Raw genomic sequence first — 24,062 nt, 5'->3', positions numbered from 1 at the left:
TAAACAAATATTTCTTTTCTCTTTTTTTTTTTGTTTAACTTTTTATGACTAGAACATAGTTGAAAATAAAACATAAAACATTTTCTTCCAATAAAATTATCCAGGAGTGACGAGAAATATTTCAGCGAAATTTCTGATTGCATGTAACTTACGAAAAGAGCATAATTTAAACGCTCATAAGACTTTTGACTACTACAATTATTGCTATTATAATTGGTAGATCTTCTTCAAATGTCAAAAAAACAGTACAATTACTAACAATATTGCAGACATAAGGAAATCCCTAATAGTTCATAGTGTATTCCATTAGTCATCAAATACCGTTTGAATTCTTTGTTCCAGATTTTGAAGTAGACAGAAATCTCTTGATATCACTTTTACTGTAAAATAAAAAATGTTACATTATATATAATAGAGTAAAGAAAAAGAAATAAAATTTAAAAAAGCTATCCTGAAAATATCTTTTTTGGTTTTTCCGATTTTTCTAAACTTTGAGATGTTAGCAATGTTTATATGATACTATACATGTAACGGAATAGAAAATAGCAAAATAATAATAAAAAAAGAGCTCCTAAGACAAAAAAATTATCACAGCTGCACGCCAAAATGTAACAGATTTAAAAGAAAAGTCATCTGGCTAGTATAAACTACGGTAGATGAATAGTAAACTAAGTTTATTGGTAATCATAATTTCGAGAAAATCGCTTTGTAGATTTTGGACAAGATCTTTTTTTTGAAATCAACAATAGTAGTAAAACGGAATACCAATTGAGCTCTTTTGAGACAGCTTGTATACACACACAATTTATTTTTTGCATTCTAGAGAGCTTAAAAGCATTAGGATCATAAGAAAACTAGGCCAATGTCTTTTTCTAAAAGTAGGCTCTTGAAATTTTCAATTTGCCAAATTGCTTAGAAAAAACCAAACAAATCAAATAGGAAGATTCTATCCATCAAAATGTAAACAAAAATTTGGTTTATTTTAGGTACACGTTATAAAATTGATTCTGGGTAGCTGCTACTACCTTTTCCGCCTTGATTGTTTCACTCCTCTAGAATTGTAAGAGAGGTTGAATTTTGATAAAATTGTAGATTGGTATAATCTACTACTCACTTCAACAATTTTCTGTATTTAATTAGATTGCAATATATCGTATAAACCAAAAAAATAATGTTACATGTTGGTGAGCTTCATGTTCTTGTAAGTTAGCTATTTGAAAATAGTCACTTAGACTATTGAAGTTTTACAGCTGCATTGTAGAAAATTTAAGTAATCACAACTCTAAGAATAGGTGTGAGAGTGTTCACGGTTGTTTTTTGATGAGATTATATTCTTTTCATATTCTTTCAATGAAATGGTGATCTATATAACTGTACAATCTAACTAAAAAATACGGCTCAGATTTGCTTACCACAAGTGTCTGTGGAGAAAAACAAAGTATAACTAAACCATTTCCAAAGCGTATTAACCACCACTTATGAAAATATATTGTTTATTCTGTGTTTTCATTTATTCAAGAGTATTCTCATACTTAATGTCCTTTTTTAAACTTCTATATATTTTTATCCAATCTTCAAAGAAACTGTTTTCTGTTCAGATTCTTAAACACACTAGATGTGAACTTCTCTATAATGATTTATAAACTAAAATACAGAATAATTAAATTGAATTCGTTTTCTTTCAATGAAAATAATTTTATTAAAATCTAATAAAGAACAGATAATAAATAATATTTATCAAATGTTACATATCAAATAAAAAAAGTATTATTAGAGAAATGCAATGTAACTGTGAAAGGGAAGTTTACACAGTTAACTTGTACCACAAGCCGTCCTCGTATTTTATACCAACACAGACTAACTTTAAGCAACCTTAGTATAATGTTCTGTCCCAAGTTAACGACCGAGAATGATATCGGGAAATGTAAACTCGGCCAGGAAGTAAACTTACCTAAGTAATAATAAAAGAATAAACACCAGGAACGGCCATCGTTTTATTTTGTACCAAAGTGTAATATTTTTTCACCAAGTCATCAAACAATTAAGTTTAAAAAGCAATAATCGACAATATTTTCTTTTTATATATAACATATTGATCCTTGAATTTTTATATAAACGGATATAAGTATAATATGTAAATATTTAATGAATAAAATTGTTATTATTTTGATATTTTTTATATTGATATCAGTAGTACTGCCGGAACAACAAGCGACTGACAATTACCCTGTCTCTTGGAGATAGTGCAAACTTATTTGTTTTGTCCCAATGACATTATATTTTCTGTAAACAATATTTCATTAACTTTACCACCCGCTAACTTCCTCAATTTTTTTTTTTTTACTAATTAGATTGCAGAATGTAATAATATATACATGCAAAGGCGAGCAAATTCTCTTCCTAATGAATAGATGATAAAATGATTATTAATTTTAAAACAAAAAATAAAATACATAAAAAAAGAAAGAAAAATAGTAAGTAACTTACTGTCAGGATGTTGGATTGGAAAATGCACTCCAATATCGTGAACGCTTATTACACTGCTTTCATTATAAGTGTAGACTGCGAAGCCTTCTACTCTGGGATGAGTAGCTGTAAAAGAATGAAATTTGAGAAAATGAGTTTTCTTAAGATCATTGACTAAAGGGATTTTAAAGACTACATGGCAAGTGAGGTTAAAAGAAAAATTTAAAAAATCAACGATATTATCTAGCTCTACAGACCTATCATTTTATAAAAGAAAAACATTTATTTTTTAGTGTAAGAATTGGAACGATTAATCGGTATGTATAAATAAAAAATTATTCATTTTCATCTCTACCATTTTCATGAAATGCTCGCCTACATTGTTTCCCTGCTAGCCTAACTTAAATCTAAAATTCCTAATAGGTAGTGATAAAAGCGTGATGTGAAACAGCAATAAGAAGGTTGAAGAAGTCCAAACGGAGATAAATTGTAAAGAATATTTAAAGCAGTTATCCTCGATTTTTAGCACGCAGTTTAAAAAAAGCGACGATAGTATTCAGGGATATTTCTCATAACCTGTAGAGGGTAAATAATAACACTTAGCCTGTTCAGGCTTCTCTATGTAGCGGCTGTGAGTACACGTTTCAGGAGAATATAGGAACTTCCTCCAGACATCTAAACCTTCCACCGCCGTCAAGGCTGACCTTAACAATCGCTTCACATCACTCACACCCTCTCACTCTCCCTATCTTTCTTTGTTCACAGCTTTAGGAAGAGCTGATTACTTTTTGTTTTCAATATATCAATTTCCCCATTAGATAATAATAACAATAGACAAAAAGTGTTCTCACTTCGTGTGTGATAAAATAACTGACATTAACTTTAATAACGTGTATGTATTTATTTTTGATTCCTTGAAACACCGACCATATTAAATTGGTCTAGATAAAATTGTATGACAGTTTTTTAATTTACTAACGGAAGCTTTAGCTAAATACAAAGAACAACCGTTCCCTTTTATTTTCTTTTAAAAACCCAAGGGGTACTGCAAGCGGTAGTTCTATTTTTTGATGAACATATGTTTGTACCCTTTTTTACTTATTCTTTATAGCTCCTACATCAAACAAAAAATACTTTGCATTTGTAATGAATTATTTTATTTATTCAAATTAAAATTTTGTACACAAAAAAAATAAAATAATATCTACAAAATTCTTAAAGAAAAACATTTCGAACGTCCCATCATCTTAGGATCTGAAGTCGTTCAGAATATATGAATGTCTTGCAAGTAAAGAGATCCTTTGCGTAGTAGCATAACAAATAATGGGTAATAATGGATATAGGGTGCGAGAATTCGTATGGCAGATGCTATGTCACCATCATGCACGGCGTAATTAAGCAATAAAACAAGTTAAGGACTTTATGATTTTTTTTGTTTAAAATATTATTAATTAATTCCTTCTGGTCCATCTGCCGATTTTCTGGTCGGAGGCAGAGAACTTGTTAACTTACTATAATATACTTTCACAATGAGAAATTAATAAAAACCTTGGTCAAGACTAGAAATAAAAATCTATACCACTATATATCGTATCTAGGCCATTTACATGTAACTAAATAATTCTTAATTAATTTTGGCCAAACCTCGTAACCTTTATAAACGTCTACTGCTAACAGGCGTCATTTGAGAAATAAAGAATTTTCTTTCCTTAACAATCAGCCTCAGAGATGACATTTAAAGGTTAGCATTTAAATCACACAATTAAAAAAAAATGAGCGGAAAAATCATACTTTTCATTTAAATTAAATTTTTCATAGCCTTACTTGTGATTTAATTTGGTGAGTATGTTAATTCCTACAACGATTCAAAATTTAAGTTTAGAAGGAAAATTCATATATGTAGTAACAAAGTATTTTTTGCTACAGAGTTCAAAGTACGGGCTATTCTATTAACTTAAAAACAAATAATAAAAAAAATTATTGGTCCGTACCTCAACCTTATAAAAAGAATCATTTATCTTCAATATTGATGTTCTAGCAATACATTTTAATGCTATATGAATATTCGAAGTTAAAAGAAAATTTGTAGGAGACATTTTCAATAAAACCTTAAATGAAAGGACAATCCATTGAGTACTGGTTGAAGGATTTTAAACACTAAGTTATGATCGTTTTGATAACCAAAAGATATGTACATAAAGTTTGAGTTCACTGCAAATATCCGTTTTTGAGATATTTGGATCAAACATTTCTTTTTTAACCACTTTTTCTAATTATAGGAACCTTGAAAAGTGAAATTCAATATCGAAAATCAATTCCAAAATTTCCAAATTCTATTTTTCATCGTATTATATGATAGCTTGGTCAAAGATTATTTTATCTTGTATTTCTTTCAAAATATATAGAATAAAAACATCTTTGGTATGTGGAGAGTAAAATAAATCTTAATTTATTTTGAAACTAAAGATAAAATTCAGCTGTTTTGTCATAAATTAATTTGTTTAAAGTATCATTAGATGATTTCATAGCTTTTATATTTTAGCTAGTCAGCTGTTTCTGTCAAGAAGCAAAACAAATAATACTTTCGATGATTTACGTGATTAAACAGCAAGGTCTAATCATTTATATGATCTGCAAACGAGAATGTTTTTTAATGTTAAAAAAAAAATTAATAAAATATTAAGAGTGAAAATGTAAACTAAATGCCACTTGAAATTATTAGTAATAAAAAAAATTGGCTGATGAAATATTCAAAGTTAGTTAAACTAGAAATTGAATTATATTTACGTAGTAATACGTTATATGTATTCTTGAAAAACCCAAACAAACAAGTTTTTATTAGATTTTTTTTTTTACATTAGCATCAGTTGCAGTAATCTACTAGTATATATGTACATAATTGCACTTATTGCTAATGATTTCGAATGGCATTTAGTGTTTCACTCTTAATACTAGTCTCTGTAGGAAAGGAATCAGCTCTGTGTTAGCGCACTGGATTTCCATGCGGAAATTCCGGTGAGATTTTTTAGCTCAGTGTTCGGAGGCAGACAATATGATCCGGACGCCAATCGCCTTACATTTATGTAAGCTGTAATTTTTACATTTAAAGATTTTTTTTAATGATTTAAGGCGAGTCAACATCTATGGTTATTGGCGCCTGGAACTTTTTTCAGTGCACTGCCGGCCTCCGGACAGTGTTCTCTCGTTACAGACAACACTGTCCATCACCGAACAGTGAGCTGTAAGCAGCTCCTAGGAAGGAAATTTAAAGATTTCAAATACATTTTGCGATCAAAATTTCGTAATTCAGTATCCATGCGAAGTTTGAAAAGCCCGAATTTTGAAAAGCAAATAAAGTAGAAAAATACACTTTTTCTCATACGAATGTTAGAATCTTTTTAAGCAATTATAATATTTCATATAACATTGAACAGAGCTATCAATATATAAATTATCAGCAAGGAAGAGTGAAGCCATCACACTTTATTGTGGTTTGTATAAGATAAAGTTGTAAAACCATTTAAAAATAACTGAGTTGATTGCTCAATTTACGAAAAACATTCTGAAGAACAAATATGAGTAAATAAATTCTTGTTAAGGCAAAAGAGCGAAAAAAAAAAGGTCAGTAAACTTGTGATAAAATGGAGCATCCTTTTTGCTGAAATATTGAAATTAACCGCTGACATAATCTATCTAAAATTGGGTTTGTTTTTGTTTATTTACTAGTTTATTCAGACCTCTTATATTTGTTTTTTTCTTGATGTAAATTTAAGAGTTCATTGATCAACTTCAAGTCAAGTTTTCAACGACAAAACACAATCCAGAGGTCGGCAGAAAAATGCTAAATGCCTCCTAAATAAAACTATAAATAACAGTAATAATATATATATATTCTTACCCAGAGAGAAAAATGTAAAGTACACCAGCAGGACCGCGGGAATCGATCCCAATACTTAGCAATCTAGGCTTGCCGTTCCACTTTTCCAACTACGCAGTTGTCGCGTACTCAGAATCAGGACTTAATGTTTGTTTTTTTAAAGATCTTGGTATAGTTGAGATTTTCTCGGTCTAAAGAATTAAAAAAAAAAAAAAATCAATTAATTAAAGACCAATAAAAACAATCAGAGATCTAAATTGTTATATTTTGCATTATTCTAATTTCTGGCATTCTTTTAATACGGCCGAACCATACTTTATTTCCTGTTTTCGATTTCTTCCAGGAATGGGCTCATTTTCTCGATAATTCTCCTTATCTTCTATTATCGGTGTGAGTAGAACCATCTTTCAACATTGGGCGCAATAGATCAATTATGAAATCAACGTATATTCGTTTAAATGAAACTTCATTTTAAAATTTAAATGGAATTTCATTTTATGGTAAACTTTGTGAGGAAAATAAGAACAGAAAAGTAATAATATAATCTTTTAGATAAAACAAGTTGTTATTAACTTACAATAATTCAAAGATTACTTAGACAATGAATTACATGAACTATTTCTATGCTATGAACTATTATTCCAAAACTATGATTGGTTTCGCAGTTGTTCAAAAAACAAAACAAAAACTGCGATTAAATTCGAACAAAAGAGGTTGGTAATTACAGAAGTATAGCGCACTTTCAATTGAAAAATGTTTTGATTTTAGTTGATTTTTTTAATAAAAAAAAAGTACAGTTATGCCAATTTTTTTCATTCGAACTTTACATCGGTATATTTGGTACAGTTGGTTGAATATCAATTACTGCAAAATCCTTTAAATGTATCTCTTTTAAGTCATTAGATGAATTATGGCATTCTTAAATAATTTCACGTTCTAACACGGCTAATTTAGAAGATGTGAAATGTGAGAAAAATTATAAATTTCCAATTACTTGAAAAAACAAAATCAATTTAGAAAAAGAAAAGAAAGTATTTCACTTTTTATTGGGACTTTTAGATACGGCAGATTATAAAAAATTCCTGTAGAATGCGTTAGAGGCCGCTAAAAACTTTCAACTTGAGTAACTATTATTAATGTACTTTATTTCTTAAGAAGCTTAAGAATATTGAGTGAGTAACTTAAGCAGTTCTGGACACTTAATCAAACAATATAAAATAAAAAAGACTTAACAATTGATCTTAATATAACTATGGACTCCTCAAATTAAACTTCATCATCGAATAAAACAAAAAATTATATGAAAGGAAAACTTAAAAACAATAAGTAAAACATTAATTACAAAATAAATTTAAATAAGATTTCATTTGAAATTAGACGTCATGAAGAGAAAACATAAATATTTCAAATAAATAAATTGAAAACATAAATATTTCAAATAAATAAATTGAAAACATAAATATTTCAAATAAATAAATTGAAAACATAAATATTTCAAATAAATAAATTGAAAACATAAATATTTCAAATAAATAAATTGAAAACATAAATATTTCAAATAAATAAATTGAAAACATAAATATTTCAAATAAATAAATTGAAAACATAAATATTTCAAATAAATAAATTGAAGTACATAAAATTTTTCATGAAGACTGTAAAAACTGCAGGTTTGAGAGTAGTCATTGAATATTGAAGAGTAATGGGTTCTCTGTCTACAATAACACTTCTACCCAATCTTAAAGGGTAGATTATTATTATTATTGATAGAGTATACTTCGCTAATACTTCCATTTAATGCCAACATTGAAAACCAACCGTTCTAAAACGGTTTTATTTTTTTTAAGCTCGTCAACATCCGAGGTCTCCCGGACCTTTCCTTTAGTGCACTGTCTCTGCACAGTGATCTCTCGTTGACAACACTTTCTTTCACCGAATTGTGAACTGTAAAAAGTTCCTAGGAAGAGAAAGTCTAAGGTTAGCAGCCAACTGAAGTCACTCACTATAAACCTGGCAAAACGAAGTGGTAAAGAAATGTTTTTTTCTCTAATTTACAAGATTTACAAGACCAGTATAAGACCCAACTTAAAAATTTGATCAGAATATGTAAAAACTTCTTTACCAAATTATTATCTTTTCTTCTTATCCTTCTTCACGATCAGAGATTGGGTCATCGAAGTGAACACTCCTAGAAAGTGCTACTGCTGTTGCTACTGTTGCTGTAGAGTCTTCAGAGGGACAGTTTTCACGGCGCCTCTCTTAGCTGCATCGGCTTCTTCAATGATGTCCTTGTTCCTCAGTTTGGAGAACTCTTTGGTTATCGTGACGCTCTTTTCCACAGGTTTATTGCTTACCTGTTATTCATAAATAAAGAGTTTGCGTCATCATCTTAATACATTTTTTTTTAATAAAAAAAAAAGAAAGAATAATAATAACAATGTGAAATTGTAAGACAAGCTGCCAAAATTCCCATGATTCAAAAACTACTTAATCAAAAAAGAAATCTGTTAAATTAAAAAACGAACAAATGGAAAACCATTCATGGAATGATAAATTTCAAGACAAATGAGTAATGATTGTGGATTTCTAGATATTTTGAAACTTCAAAATCAAATCGTGTAGAGAAAAGTCTATCAGTCATAATGGTCGTGTAGCATCTCTTGTCTCACATCAGTCTTAGCGTCAGTCTTTGTAGTAACACAGCTGTAGTATAAACTAATTTTTGACCAGTGTTTGGGCAATTTTTAACGTTTTTTGTTCAGGCATAAAAGTTGTACATTGACACAAGTTAATCGTATTATAATAAGTATATAGGAAGTGGCCAAACTCTTTTCATTTAAAAATAAGTTGCACCTGATAAAAATAGCTGATGGAAGGAGTAAAAAAACATTCTTATATCGCAATTAAGTGCTAAAATCTTCCTAATTTTACTATTTTCTTGAAATTACAGCAAAGTGATCACCCAAAAAATAAAGCGACTAAGTTTTAGTTTCAAGGTTCTGGCTAAGATTTATAATAGTCAGACAAAGAACAGGTAGCAAGTGACCCGTCATCTTCCTTGAACTTGCACCTTCACTTCCTTCCTTTATCAAAATAAAACATTGAGATTTCTCAGAAATAATTGTTTTAAATAAATATTTATTTAAACCGATAGATTTGAAAAGGAAGGTAAATAGTAAATGAAATGAATTGTTGGAGCCATTTTTGAGAAAATCGAGAAAAACTGAAAAAGCGCATCAGTAAAATTGCACTATTGTTAGACGAATTTCAGATGAAACAAACATCAGAAGCGAACGTTACAGTCTAAAATGAAATACTAATTTTCAATTTTCTTTACTTTCGACTAGAGATTTCTTTATTCTCTCACGCAATTTAATTTACTGGCAATATATTTCTGATTTGCCTTATTTTATGCAAAAATATAATAATAAAAAAGCGTTTTTTTTGTTTTATATTGTTGTTTTTTTAACACCAATATTAACTACGCTTACACCTTCCAACTGCAAAGTTGTTAGATCAGTTTTATTCACTATATACTTAATGTTTAATACTTGTTACTTCTCTGAAATTAAGATTACATAGCCAGTAAACTCTTGCGCAAGTTGTTATGCTTATTGAGTATCGCTAAGGTTTCGGGGTGGTATAGATATGCCTAGTTAGCCTTTAGGAAAATTCGGCCCTGCATATTCTAATCAATTTGACCAACCGGCTGTTGGTCTATTGGTTACGAAGCGTGGATTTGTAAGTGGGTGATCTCCAGCTTTTTATTTGTAAAAAAAAGTGTTAAAATAGTAAAGCATGACACTTAATTAATTGCCGGGACGTTAAGCCCCGCCTGAAAAAAGAGGCTGCGATTACTTTACTTTGACGAAAACAATCCAATATCAAAAAGACAAAAATGTGTCATACACTAAAAGAAGCCGAATATATATTAAAACTTCCATAATTTTGCTTATTCATAAAGTTAATTTATGAAGTTTTTAGTTTTAAAACATAAAGTATTCATATGAAATTAGTATATTAAATTAGAAAGTCAAAATTTATTTCGGCTGATGATGTTTACAAGGATTTGTTAATGTTGAGTTTTTATAGGATGTTGGTATTGCTGTAAAGAACCGAAAATTACATCGTTTATTTTAAAGGTATCATTGAAAATGAAACTTTTTCTGAAAAATTAGATCAATGTTGAAGTAAAAGGCCGACCATTCTTTAGAGTAATACAGAAAATCTTATATAATTAAAAAAGAAATGTCTAGAACTATTTAAAAGAAATTGGGCTAAAAATAACAAATTCTTAAAATGGTTTTCAGGACAAAAATTATTTTGAGAACTTACGATTTATTTCTACTTAACGAAACGGTACTTGACAGTCCTAAACAAAAAAGCTCCTGAGACCTCATCAATTAGTTTCAAACATTAGTCAAGGTCTTCAGCTGTATTGCATCGCCACATACTTCTTACTCCACATGGCCTTTTGTCTGTTGTCCTTAATTTTTCTCCAGTTAGCAGCTTTATTGGGAATCTATTGAAAGGTGTCTTCTCTATGTAACCGAATCATTTAGGCTACTATATCCGCTTTTCCAAGTAAATGTCTTTCAACCTATAAAAGGAGAAAGAATCCTATTTCAGGACAATAAATTAAACCATGTATGAGCACCAGCAACGTTTCCACTGAATCTTTACTAAACATACATTCAATTACGAGTATTAAAATTTTTATTGTGAAAGGAAACAAGTAAAATGAATATCCTCTAACTAAGAAAGAAAACAAGTGATATAATAAAGAAAACAATGTTTTCTCATACCCTGAAAACTTACGAGTAACCTGATCTTGTTGAGAAGTGTAAAACAATTAAAGTTAGAGGTAAAGGTAATACTAAAACATGCAGTAACTTTATTGCAATGAAATATTGCTCAGATAATTATTGGACATAATTAATATTAATCTGAGAAATGTTAATGAAACAATGCTTTAGCTTCTGGAATGCTAGAACTACAATCTTCTTGATATACTTTAATAAATAATGAAAATACTGTATTATTTAGAAATTCCTTTCTTTCATCAGACGAAGAAATTGTAAGCCTATATTATCACAGCATGTTAAAAAAGTACTTTTAAAAAAGTTATTAGAAGATTCTGAAACTGACTTAAAAATTGTACGGGGCTACCGCTAGAATTAAAATTTGGTTTGAATGTTGTTGGATCATGCTGTTTTCTTAAATATTTATTTTTATTAAATTGCTAAAAACCATAAACTAATATATAAGAATTACATTAAATTACGTGCACAAAAGAGAACGATAGTTTTTGAATTGTGTATTGGTTAACTTGCTTCTTATCTTCATTTTTTGTCTCTTTTTTCTTCACGTTTCTAATGTTCGGTTATTAGTTTAGTCCACGGGGATAGGGCCATGGGGAGGTAAATTAGGTTGTAAGGCTGATAGCAATGTGAAAGTTATATAAGTATTTTCCACTTTCTTTTCCCTACCTGACAGCTCTTTTAGGCTGCCAGTACTTACACAATAGTATTTCAATAATTCTTTGTTTTTTCGAAAACTAGTTACATCTAAATTTAATTGTAAAATATACACAAGTAAAAAATAGAGATGTCAGTCCAGGCACAAGAAAGAAATTTTGATTTTATAGTTAAGTCTCTGTTAGCTGGAGGTAGGAAATAAAAAATTGTTAACATGCATATAGTCTGAAACGCTGTGCACTCTTGTTTAATATTTTATCTTCTTTAGGAACTAACATTAGTTTAAAAAGTTTTATTGACATTTTTTAATATCAGAAAAGTGTAATAAATGTTTAATGAACAGTCAACAGGTATTTAAGAGTAAATATTTTTCATTTTATTTCAGGGATAGCAGGAATGTGTTCTAAAACAACTGTTGCCCCACTGGATAGAATAAAAATTTTATTTCAAGCTCATAACAGCCACTACAGTAATCTAGGTAGGTGTTAATCGCTTAAAATATTTGTTTCAAAAAACTTAAAAGAGCTTTTTTTGAGTGAGTGAAGTACCATACTGAATGCGAAACACACTGTCAATCTCAAATTATACTTGTTTTGAATATCAGCTTTTACATTTTCTAGTAGGATAAAGATATCTAGTGCTTAATATAGAGGTGTGAGCGATAGTATTGCTGAAGTTAGTTGTGCACATCTTCTTGTTGAATACATAATTTTTTATCTAGGCTCTTCAGGGATTCCCAAATCTATCAAAAATTTTTTATATTTGAACGAGTACTGTTGTGTACATAATAACAACTTATTATGTCTATAATTGAAAGCACATTTGAAAATCTTATAGAAATTATTTTTTATTTACATACTCTATTTACAACCACAACTTTTAAAATTCAGTAACTTGAATATAAGCCATTACATAAACCAATTGTGTTTACGTCAATCAATTTAAGATTTTAAAATTCAAGTTGCTGATAATTAATAGTACTTTCACAACGAAAACATAACTGAAAAACAATTGTAATTAATATTTCATACTTCCCGAATGCTTTTCAACACTATCTCTTCAATAATGAAAATATAGAATTTTTTTTTTTTTTGTGGTAAATATATTTTTCTTTGTAATCTTGTCTTCTATACTTATAGTATACCTCACTTATAAGTGTGAGAACCCTTGACCTGTACTGAAATGAGTGTGTAAGCGAGCACCCTAGAAAGTTGTAGAGGTTCCTTAAGGTGTACGTAAATCATTTCCACAACAGAATTTTCTTGAGTGTGGCCAAAAATAGATAAATGAATTTTTTACAGGTGTATTTACTGGCATAAAGAAAATAGTGCAAAGAGAATCATTGTTGGCCTTGTATAAAGGGAATGGCGCTCAAATGGTTCGTGTTTTTCCATACGCTGCAACCCAGTTTACATCGTTTGAACTGTATACACAAGTGAGTTATATTGTTACATTACTACTAAAAGAAAATAATTTTAATTATTTAAACAATCATATTTTATGAGCATCGTTATCATTTATTAATATATCTTGGAGCATTCATTATCTTATTTATTTTGAATTGGAACTGCTAATGATGAGCAAGCTAGATCATTTTTTAAACAGTTAAAGTACGGTTATGATTGACCGAAATCCTATTTTCTTTCGCAAGACTAGATAATCATAGTTCTGCCGATTTTTTTTATGAGATTTTATCTAGTAATTGGTTATCTAGTTAAAAAGATCATTCAGTAAAAGTATTTGCATCACCAAAAATCTTTTGATCCCAAATGCTATGATTTTACGTCACTAGTTCAATAAACACAGAAAGAAAAAAAAATGAAATAAGAAAAATTATCAAGTGTGACGCTTGTTCTTGTTTACTAAAGAAACATATGTGCACTGAACGTATAGATTAATAACTTGGTTAGTAACCATGTAGATTAATTATTTGATTTTTGAACTTTGATTTCTCTTTAAATCAGCTTTGAAACATTAATTTTTAATTTTGTTTCATACTGATATGACGCAATAATTGACGATTCTTTTAATCAACACATTTAGAGGGAATTTTTATTTTGTATGAAACAGTACTGAAAAAAAAAATAATTATCTAGAATTTTACTTATTTACAAATTAATTACAAAGATTAAGTAGAATCGGCTTTTTATTTATAGATAAGATTACATTATTAACAATTTAGACCTTGTTTTCGTTTGAGGCAAACAAGTTGAACCAGATTAATAAAATGCAACAATTATTAATTCAGAGCAGTTTAAAGGCCAAAAACATGAGCTGTGTAGTTAAGTGGCGAATAAAAGAAACTTTTTTGTTAAAGATAATTTAAAATGAAAACATATAATTTCCATTATTTTACATATTTTAAATTACAGGTATTTAGCAAAATGTTGGGCAGTCATAACCACCTAGGAAAACTTCTGGCAGGTTCTAGTGCTGGGGCTACTGCAGTTTTGCTCACATATCCTTTAGATACTATTAGAGCACGACTTGCTTTCCAAGTGACCGGCGATGAAGCTTATTCTGGCATAGTTCACGCAGCTACTTCCATTTTTCGTCAGGTATTTTTAATTTTGTCTTGGGAGTTATTTTCATTGCGACTGCGTATATAAAATATTTCCATGTATTTATACCATGTATTCTACGTTTTGAAATGTTCCATATATTTGTGGAATATTTTGAATCTTTATTATAGATACAGAAATATGTAATAAATAATTCTTTCTTAAATTTGTATTCCAACAAAATATCCATTGTCTCAAATGTTGATTGATTTTAAATCTAATTAATTTGAAAAATGTACCTGGCAATTAAAATACGAATTTATTTTAGTATTTCATATGATTATTGTTTGATTCGTGAGGATGGTAATCTTGCTACATACGAATTCATTGCAAAGCTTTTCTTAGTTATTCGGTTTTCATTTACGACTCAAGGCAGGAAAAGAGTCCTTAGTGTAAAAAAAAGTTCTTGATGGGCGACATTCTAACAAACTTCAATGTTATGTAAAATAACTTTCAATTTACAATATATCGAATTTCTAGAATTTAAAGAGAATTTTAAAGTTTTTTAAAGTACATTTAGGCAATTTCTTTACGGGATTTAATAGCGATTTTAACAAACAGTAATATAGATTAATTTTCTTCTTGCAACAGATAAATGATCTTTTTTATTGTTAAAATAGAATGTATGTGTTATATTAGGAAGGTGGATTGCGTGGTCTGTATAGAGGTTTTGTGCCCACAATATGCGGAATGATACCATATGCAGGACTTTCCTTCTACTGTTTTGAAATGCTGAAAATGGTTTGCATGGTATACGCTCCAGATATTACCTGTGCAAAATCTTCAAGAAACACAGGTAAACTCTTATTTATATAACTGAATTGAATTTTTTTATTTTATTTTTACCAGAATCTTATAGCTCTTATTATTATTATTATTATATATAATTTAAGGCGCGTCAACTGAGAGGTCGTTGACGTTTTATTTATTTTTCTTAATTTTTAAAGAAAATGGCTTTTTATGTGATTCTGGGTAATATGCAAATGTTTTTAATTTTTCCGTTTCAGTAGAGTTATGTCTTTTGGTTGTCAAATTTAAAGTAAATTAGTTGAACTAATTGCTACTTACAATAAATTTCGGACTTACGTTAGTACTGGTTGTAAAATTTCAATTTCTATTACTTCTTTCTCCTCTCTGAAAATTAATTTCATAATTGAGATCAACCCATACTTAACAAATGATTTGTATACATAAGTATGTATAATATATCTTTTGGTTTACAGGAGGCCTAGTATTGTTAGTGCCTGCTAAACTGATGTGCGGTGGTCTGGCCGGTTCGATTGCGCAGAGTTTTGCATATCCGATGGACGTGACTCGTAGACGAATGCAGCTTGCCATGATGTCACCTGAAACAAAAAAATTTGGGTAAGTTTGTTGTTGTTGTTGTTGTAAGTTTATTAATGACAACAAATTCAAGCTTTATTTATTTTTATTTTTTGCATGAATGTTATATAATTTAACGATGTTGTTAATGTTACGTTTATATGTTTATTATAAGTACTTGTAATTATTTAAGCGAAGCACCTAAAAGATGTTTGATGTATCCATCATAGCAACCGTTTCTCTCTTGGTTCTGACAGGTTTCTAATCTTTAACCATCCTCAAAGATTGGTTTAAGTAGAATGTTGAAAAAGTTAATTTATTAAACGTTCAAGTTCGAAACCAGTCCAAATCAAGAGGCTAGGTGGATAAAATCTCAGTTATTGTTTAGTTTTGTGAAGCTCAATGATATTGAAGATAGTATTGATTAGTAGATTTGTCATCCAAGGCATCGTAGTTAACAAGACTCCTATAGTCAGATTCAGTTCCTTTATAATTAATGTTTCTATTTTATTTTTGTTTTTTTCATGTACGATGATGGTAATTTCCTTTGATTGTAGCGAGTAAGTTAAATATATTTTTATTTTAATATTTAATTTTATTATATATTTATATTTAGTTAATATATTTATAGTTAATTTATATATATCTATTTATTAATTTATTATGTTTACTGGTGTTTTTATGTTGTGAAATAGCTTTTATATTTCCCTGCTATTTTCCTTGTTTAGAAAAAATTATGATTCCACTTTCCCTTATTGCTTCAAGTATTAAGTATTTTCGGTAACAGTAGATTTTTCAAGTCTCCAAATGAATTTTAAATAAATATTGATAAATCGTTGTGAAGGTAGCTTCAGGTGAATATAATTATTCACTACACTAAAATAAAGCAAAGTACCCATCAAAAATGTTAACGCTGAATCGGCCTGCAGACCATCATTAGAGAAAGAAGGAACTTATATTATGCTGAGTTAGTAAAGGCTAAGACATTTGTTTTAAAGTGAACTTAGTTTGAAGCCTAAATATCATTCATTCTAAGGGCCTAGTTAATGTGACCTTCTCTGAACACAGGTACTCCAGCTCAGCTTAATATACGTTCGTTTCTTCCTTCATTTTCAAGTATGAATACACTTAGGGGTGTAGATGCTTCTGTGTGTAGTTATGTAGCTAGTTAAATAATCTCAGGATTTGCAAGAACACAAGAACCCCCGTCCCATGAATTGGAACTGTATCCATCAAAACTAGTTTTTTATGCTTTTTATTTTCAACTTAACAATAGCTTAACTTCCTTATTAAGAATATTTTTCTGAGGTTATTATTGATTTTAAGCATTCTAGAACTGATATGTTCCTTTAAAGTCTAAACAATCATTTAATAATTATGCAGTTCAATAGTATATTTATTCAACAACTGCAGATAAATTATGCACAATTAGTTAGTTTAAGTTTTAAGAAAAGTCGAATAAAACAAAAGCCAATATTCTTCAAACTTTAAATTTTAAGTTCTTCAATGTTTCTTCAAAAACCGCATTAAACCAACGCTTTGTCGTTTTGATAGATGGAAACCTATATTTGAAATATTATGAAAGCAGATCCTTTGTACCCTGGATTATTAGTAACATTTTTTGAAAATATTTAATCGTTCGTATTGCGCTAAAAATAAATCGCTGTTTCTTAACACGGATGTTCTTTTGTTTGAAGTGCTGCCTGTAGCAATAGAAGTAAAGTAATTGCCTACTTTTTTGAGGCAGGCTTTACGTCCAACTACCAAATAGGTGTCGTGGACAGAAGCGACTAGCAAACATACTTTACTGTAAATTTCTTTTATTAACCATTAAATAAAATCCAAGGCCTTAGATCGAGGAATCGAACCCAGTACCACAATACAAATTAGCTTTACAGGTCTCACCTCTAACCGCTCGGCTACCGTGGCGCCTATGTAACATTAGAACAATAATACATTTTTTTGTGAAAATAGTCGATTTGGGGAATTATGGAAGAGCGAGCTGGTTTTTCTCAGCTAATGTTGGATTACAAAGATTAGAAAATATCCCACATTTTTTATATCATTTAAATTTAAGGGACGTGCTAATAGTCTAATTCCCGCCCGGAATTTTTTTTCGGTTTTTGATTACTACTATTTTCTATTCCAGTTGTTTGATGCACTATTTTCTTTAATAGTTTTGTTGACAAGTCCTCAACAAATTGAGGTGACTTAATTACATCTTTTGAGACATTTGAGCATGGCATAATGTAGCTAGAACCCACTTACTTGTTCCTTTAACACTATCCCGCAGAGGGTAGCTTTTTGTTTTGTTTTTGGTCTTTGAAATTTTTTTAAATTATACTTAAGGTAACAAATGGATGTTCTCTGGTAAGTAAAACATTTATATTTATCTTATTCTTTGTATTTTAAAAATCGTGTGTTTTGTTTAACTTTAGTTTGCTTTTTTGCATTACTTGCGGTCTCTTTTACGATTTTCTGTTGAAATGGTAATGTTATTTGCAGTATGGGCATGGTAAAAACCTTAGTGCTGATCTACAAAGAGAATGGCGTATTTCGTGGACTGTACAGAGGCATGAGTATCAATTATTTACGTGCGATGCCAATGGTAGCTGTATCTTTCTCTGTATATGAATTAATGAAACAAGCTTTAAATTTAGATACTGGTCTAAAATTTTAACCAAATATTTTTTATAACTTTGTGTCTGTGATCCATTCATCTAATAACTTTTTAATATTCTCAATAATACTTTTTATCTTTTTTTTTTTTGACAAGAATGGAATTACGACAAAAACCAAATTTGTATTATTATTTTTAATGTTTTATTATAAAACCGTATCTCTCTTAAAATAAAGACAGGAAACCTGTGTTGATAGATATAATTAACGACGATTCTTGACGCAGCTCTGTTGTTTTGTTTATGTCGGAATGTTTTATGAATGCAAGATTTAAAATAATAAAAGAAAGAATTTTTATCTAGAGTATTTTTGTATTAAAATAAATATTTTGTTATTTTTGGCAGACAGATCTGTGGTCTGTGATATGTGTGAATTATAGTTCTAAACTTTTTGACTTAACTGTTGATTCGTTAATATTTGTTATTATTATTATTATTATTACTATTATTATTTTTATTATTATTGTTATTATTTTACTGGTTAGGGATAGATCAGAGGATAAAAGAGCCCGAAATGTTTTGTAAACAGTTTGTAATGGGGTACTACGGCGCGACAGATTTGTATTGCTGAACTAATTGTCTTTAATTTAAATGGGTGAGGATTTAAAACATGTTAACGTGATATTTTTTTTATTTACCTGCACTCATACAGCTTTCTTTTTGTAAAGTTGTATGAAAAGGAATGGTTATTGATAATATCTCTCCTGTAATGCAAATAAGATTTTTTTTTTGGATTCAACATGATCAATAAAAGTTGGTAGTCTTATGAAACGTAGACCAATTCTTTATATAAGTGTACATACGCGGGACAGAAACCTATTATTTTTGGCGTAAATATAGGATAGCTTGTGAAATTGTCTTATACGGTCTGCTTTGACCTTGCAAAAAAAAAAAAATGCTGCAGAAGTCGGCCTAGAAGCAAGCGACAGTAATTGTACAATAACACAACCCGCATAAAGTTCATTGACAAAATGTGTGAAACAGGTTGTCGATTAGAAGGATTTAATTAGTCACAATGAATCGTAGTTGTGTATCGACATATTTCCTTCAGTAATGAAATCTTTATCTTTATATACACATATAACATATGTTTATATACATATGTATTTCCTCTGTAACAGCCTCTAAAAGGTTATCGCTTCTAAGCAAATTATTTTAACTTGCATTTAATGTAACATTTTCAAAACATTGTTGGGACCTCTGTTACAAAATGTACGCGTACGTAATTATGTAGTCCTCCAGATAAATTATTTATTCTAAGTATCAGTCACCTTAAATAGGAATTACTGAGTTTTTGGTTATTTAACTATTATTAGCTTTGTTACTTAATATATCTAAAAAGAATGTTTTATAGAATTAATAAATTGTTTGGATCCGTTCAAATTAACTTTGCTTGCAAAAAAATTAATAATTTTAGACATGTTTTTGTTTTTAGATTACAGTTTTGTTTCATAGTTTCGGAGTAACATTTGTTTTGTCAAAATGTTTTTTGTTGGGGTAAAAAAAGTGCTGTGGGTTTTGGAGCTTTCAAATAATAATTTTTTAATAGCATTCCATTTTATCAGTATTTTTTTTTTAAGGAAAAAATCTGTTGTACGTTTTTCGAAAATATCTTTGTAAATATACAAGATATTCAGATTATTATTAAGCTGCAAATTACAGGTTAGATTATTCTTGAAATGTGCTTTAGAAAATAGAGATTGATATGAGTAAAGATGAGTGCTTTTACCCTTAAAGTTAAGTGCGGTGATATTAAAAATATTACAGTAATAAAGCAGCACCTTGTTACTTATACAAATTTGAGCATACAGGAAAGGATAAAGGATTTACTAGGTTGGTTCTAATACTTCGGATCGTTGCTTTGCTAGTGCAATGATAAGACGCGTTCTAACCATTTTCTTGTCAATTGCCAAAAATCTGTTGGCTTTTTTTTATACTCCAAACAATTGCAGATGTTATACCGGTTCCAACAAACTTATCAAACTTATTCGCTACAAGACTGTACAATTTCTTAACAGGCCTCTTGCTGCTATTATCCTCAAAGGTATCATCTATCACCCTCATAGCTGATTCTTTTCATTCTTTAAAGTTCGTATAATTGCAGACGTTCTATTACGGTAATGAATCAACATTTTATGATCGAGTTTGGTAATATTGAAGCTTAGCGATCTTATAATTACTTTCTCAAAGTTCCTTTCTGATGCTATTATTTTTTGGGCTCCCTATTTATGATGTTCCTAGTGAACCTTTCTAATTGAAACTGAAACTGGATTGTAATTGATCAGACAGATTACCAAGGCTGATGTACTAACATTATGGACTTAATTAATAATTCGCATTCAGTTATTCGATGAGAGATGACTCACCGATTATTTTTTTTACTGGAATTTCTCTCCAATCTCATAATGGAGATTCAATTTTTTTAGGGTTGTCATTATGTCAAGGTATACTTCCGTTTATCTTATTCTTAATCTGTATCTTACCAATAGTAATCATTAGGCCAAGGCTCCGGCTGTTTATTCGTAAGAGTCAATCCTCTTAGAAAAGAATTTAATTTTTTTAATGATTTATCCAATCCCCATATTTGTTTAAATTAAAACGGATTTCTTAAAGCATATTTTATTTGCTAATGTTGAATACTGAAATTGTTTGAAATTGCCTGGTTAATAGAGTCCTTTGAAGAAGTATTATCAAATATTATACTCATTTTCACAGTTTTTACTTTTATGAAAGAACTATTTATAGAAGTTGACCATTTGCTTAATTTTGTTTTTATCACTGCCATTATAATACCAAATAGTTGAGCTGCATAAATATTTTTACTCGTATTGACTCTATTTAGAAAAATTAATTAGGTTCACGATATTTTCAAAATTGTTTCGATTTTATTGATACTTAAAGTTAGGTTGTTAATTCTGGATTGTACTTATTTTTTTACTTGCTCTTGCTAGTAAATTATTTATATTAATAATTTTTTGACTTATTATTCTCATAGAATAAACTAGTGAACGTTGATTAAAACAGGTAAATTACATCAATAAATATTTTGTATCTCTTATGATTACTTTGTTTACAGTAACTTTAAAAATTAACAGTAGTTTCATATTTTACTGTTATTTAACAGTACATTCACGAAAACATGTAGGGAAGGGATTAGCTATGAGGTTAGCATACTGGACTCCCACGCGGAGGTCCCGGGTTCGAATCCAGCAGCTGACCCTTAGATTTTCTCTTCCTAGGAGCTTCTTACAGCTCACTGTCCGGTGATGGACAGTGTTGTCTGTAACGAGAGAACACTGTCCGGAGGCCGGCAGTGCACTGGAAAAAGCTCCGGGCGCTAATGACCTCAGCTGTTGATGCGCCAAAAAAAAAAAAACGAAAACATGTTTCTCGTTTACAGGATTCTGCTGTTAAACAAATAAAAATAGTATATTAATTTTAATTAAACTTTGGAAAGCTATGTAAATATATTAAATTTGTTTTTATAATTCTCAATGAACGTCTTCAGAATCAATTTGGAGAATTTCACAAGTAGAAATGATCCTTAACCTAATCTGATTTAAAAAAAATTTAAGAACCATATTTTGAGTTTAAAAATCAGTGCTTTATATACAGTGAGGTAAATTTCATTTCATTGTTAATTCAGTTTTTGCAACCAAATTGTGATTATTTCAGTTGTAAATTTTTTTTTTTTTTTTTTATAATTTTATAATTTGTCCATAATTTATTCAGTAAAATGAAAGCGCTGTGTGCTATTGGCCCTTTCCCCCCAAAATATTTTTTTTTCTCATTACTATATACATAGTATTTACGAATAAATGGGTATTTGTCCCAAAAATGAGGTCCTAATGTAAGGCCGGCTTTAGAAGTGACCACTTTGCAGTGCTTTAATTAATTCCCAATCTGAAATAAAATTATACTTTCCAAAAAAATGCTTTTTTTGATAGGTAAAAAAAACTGTAGCCTACCAAAGAGTAAGGAAACTCAGACATGACTAAGGTTAAGCAATATTATTGATTTCAAATCTTGCACTATATTGAGCAATGCAACTTGAATAGTAAACCCAGCAAATTGAAAAAGATGACCATATATTAAGCAAAAAATAACAGCAGTCGTAATAATAAATGATTTAGTAACTATCTCAATAGTTCTAATAAGATCCGTTGTGACCTTATTAGAAAAAATTACGGAATACTTTACTGCATTATTATTCAATTTCATTTCGTTGTACATGTTAATATTCAATGGGACAGAAAGAAACCTACACTAATCAAAGAGTGGCTCCATATTATGTATACCTCTGTTAAAGTGTGTGCGAATGGGATAACTTTGGTAGTGGGTATTCTAATCTGAAATTGTAGCACATCAACTGTCTCTGCAGACCTGTGAGTAATATGCGATTCTTTGGTGCTATCAGTGAAAGATGGTTTTGTTATTCTGAATTCTAGTAGGGATTTATAATAAAGCCAAGATAATCTTTGAAAAGACAGATAATCCCCGCTATATGCATTACTTTTTATTATTGTATTAAATTATGTTATTTTTAAGTTTCGAAATTTACAACTTGTAGAGAACTATTGGGCAATATACCCAATATTAGCTTTACCTGTACAAATACCAATGATTTGATTTTTAATCAAATATCCTAGATTTAAATCACTTATTTTGACATACCGCTAAAAATTATTAGAATTTATGTAAATGTAACTTCATAGATAGTTTCAGATAGATACCACCAATCAATTTACATGTGGTGAAATAATCTTTTGATTTTATCCATTACAAAAGTTGGTGATCTTTAAATACTTCAATTCTGGTGTTTTGGAAATTTTACGAAGTGGTCACTTTAGATGCATCACAGTAGAAACAAAATTTGAAAAAAATTCTATTTCAATCGATTTTAAAATAGATTTAGTTGCAATTCTATAGTCCTTTGAAATTGGTTATTTTTCTTCGTAGAAATTATTTAAATTATTTGATTTTGTTATGTTTCAATGTAATTCTGAATCAAAAAACCAATTTCGTTTTAGGTGTACAATTTTTAATATTATTGATTTTATTTATTATGTTTATTTATTTATTTATTTACTCTGTCAACTTCTTGCAATTATTAAAGAAGATTTTATGAAATTGACTCTTTTTTTATTTATTTTAAATTATCCATATAATTTGAACCAGTTGATTCTAAAAATGTTTACTTGTGGGTAAAATGAAAAACTTCAGGATTTACTTGTCTTTTTCCGATTTCCCAGTTAATTGGTGATTTTATTCTCTATCATGCATTTATTTACCATTTAAAGATGGAATTATTACAAAAATATTGAGTTTCCTAGCTTCAGTGCGAATAGCAATATTTATTAAGTTACGAAAAAAATAAATTAACGTTATTGCAATTTTAATGTTTTGGTTTTTATGTAATCAATAAGAACCTTAACAGTATTACTTATGTACAAGTGTGCACTAGCTTAGCATGGCTTAACACGAATTTTTCACTTAAAAGAGTATATCTGAACACGGGCACGTACCAGTAACCTTGGATAGGATTAAATAGATTTCGATAACTTATTGTGTATTCTTTTGCAATACATACGTTGACTTCCTAAGATCTATTGCATTGGAACTCGTGCCACATAAATAGAATTAACCCCTCGTTGGTCTTCAAGTAATTAAGATGAGTGAA

The 24,062-nt window shown here is 29.3% G+C and overlaps 2 protein-coding genes across 7 annotated transcripts in view; one reads left to right on the top strand and one right to left on the bottom strand.

The window, feature by feature from the left end:
- The window catches only part of TpnC25D (Troponin C at 25D), a 37,989-nt gene extending 26,841 nt beyond the window's left edge, over positions 1-11,148 (bottom strand). For 2 of the 6 annotated variants that reach the window (XM_074137609.1, XM_074137610.1), the window contains exons 1-6: positions 10,679-11,111; positions 8,466-8,697; positions 6,365-6,534; positions 2,488-2,592; positions 1,413-1,644; positions 260-380 (exon numbers count right to left, since the gene is read on the bottom strand). The gene's annotated coding sequence lies outside the window, so the exon portion shown is untranslated. Of the gene's footprint in view, positions 1-259; positions 381-1,412; positions 1,645-2,487; positions 2,593-2,821; positions 3,002-6,364; positions 6,535-8,465; positions 8,698-10,678 lie in introns of those variants that run through there. The other 4 variants (XM_074137612.1, XM_074137613.1, XM_074137611.1 and 1 more) reach the window with 3 other exon arrangements.
- A 553-nt stretch (positions 11,149-11,701) lies between these two features.
- On the top strand, positions 11,702-23,516 carry LOC141458961 (solute carrier family 25 member 16-like). The gene is made up of 7 exons (XM_074137604.1): positions 11,702-12,011; positions 12,206-12,298; positions 13,122-13,255; positions 14,193-14,378; positions 15,021-15,177; positions 15,605-15,746; positions 18,210-23,516. Exons 1-7 carry the CDS (start codon positions 11,951-11,953, stop codon positions 18,382-18,384), a joined length of 948 nt encoding a protein of 315 aa, XP_073993705.1. The 5' UTR covers positions 11,702-11,950; the 3' UTR covers positions 18,385-23,516.
- Positions 23,517-24,062: the final 546 nt, after the last annotated feature.

The sequence above is a fragment of the Rhodnius prolixus genome, unplaced genomic scaffold, assembly GCF_049639745.1.
Source record: "Rhodnius prolixus isolate KJV_2025 unplaced genomic scaffold, Rpr scaffold_5, whole genome shotgun sequence".
Taxonomy (NCBI): domain Eukaryota; kingdom Metazoa; phylum Arthropoda; class Insecta; order Hemiptera; family Reduviidae; genus Rhodnius; species Rhodnius prolixus.
This window is presented reverse-complemented; position numbering and strand designations above follow the sequence as displayed.

What these genes read in the sequence shown, in the direction of transcription:
- LOC141458961 (XM_074137604.1), top strand. Translation starts at nt 11,951, where the DNA reads ATGTCAGTCCAGGCACAAGAAAGAAATTTTGATTTTATAGTTAAGTCT. An exon ending in TAAGTCTCTGTTAGCTGGAG is followed by an intron (nt 12,012 to 12,205) that starts GTAGGAAATAAA and finishes ATTTTATTTCAG; the next exon opens with GGATAGCAGGAATGTGTTCT. An exon ending in CGTTTGAACTGTATACACAA is followed by an intron (nt 13,256 to 14,192) that starts GTGAGTTATATT and finishes TTTAAATTACAG; the next exon opens with GTATTTAGCAAAATGTTGGG.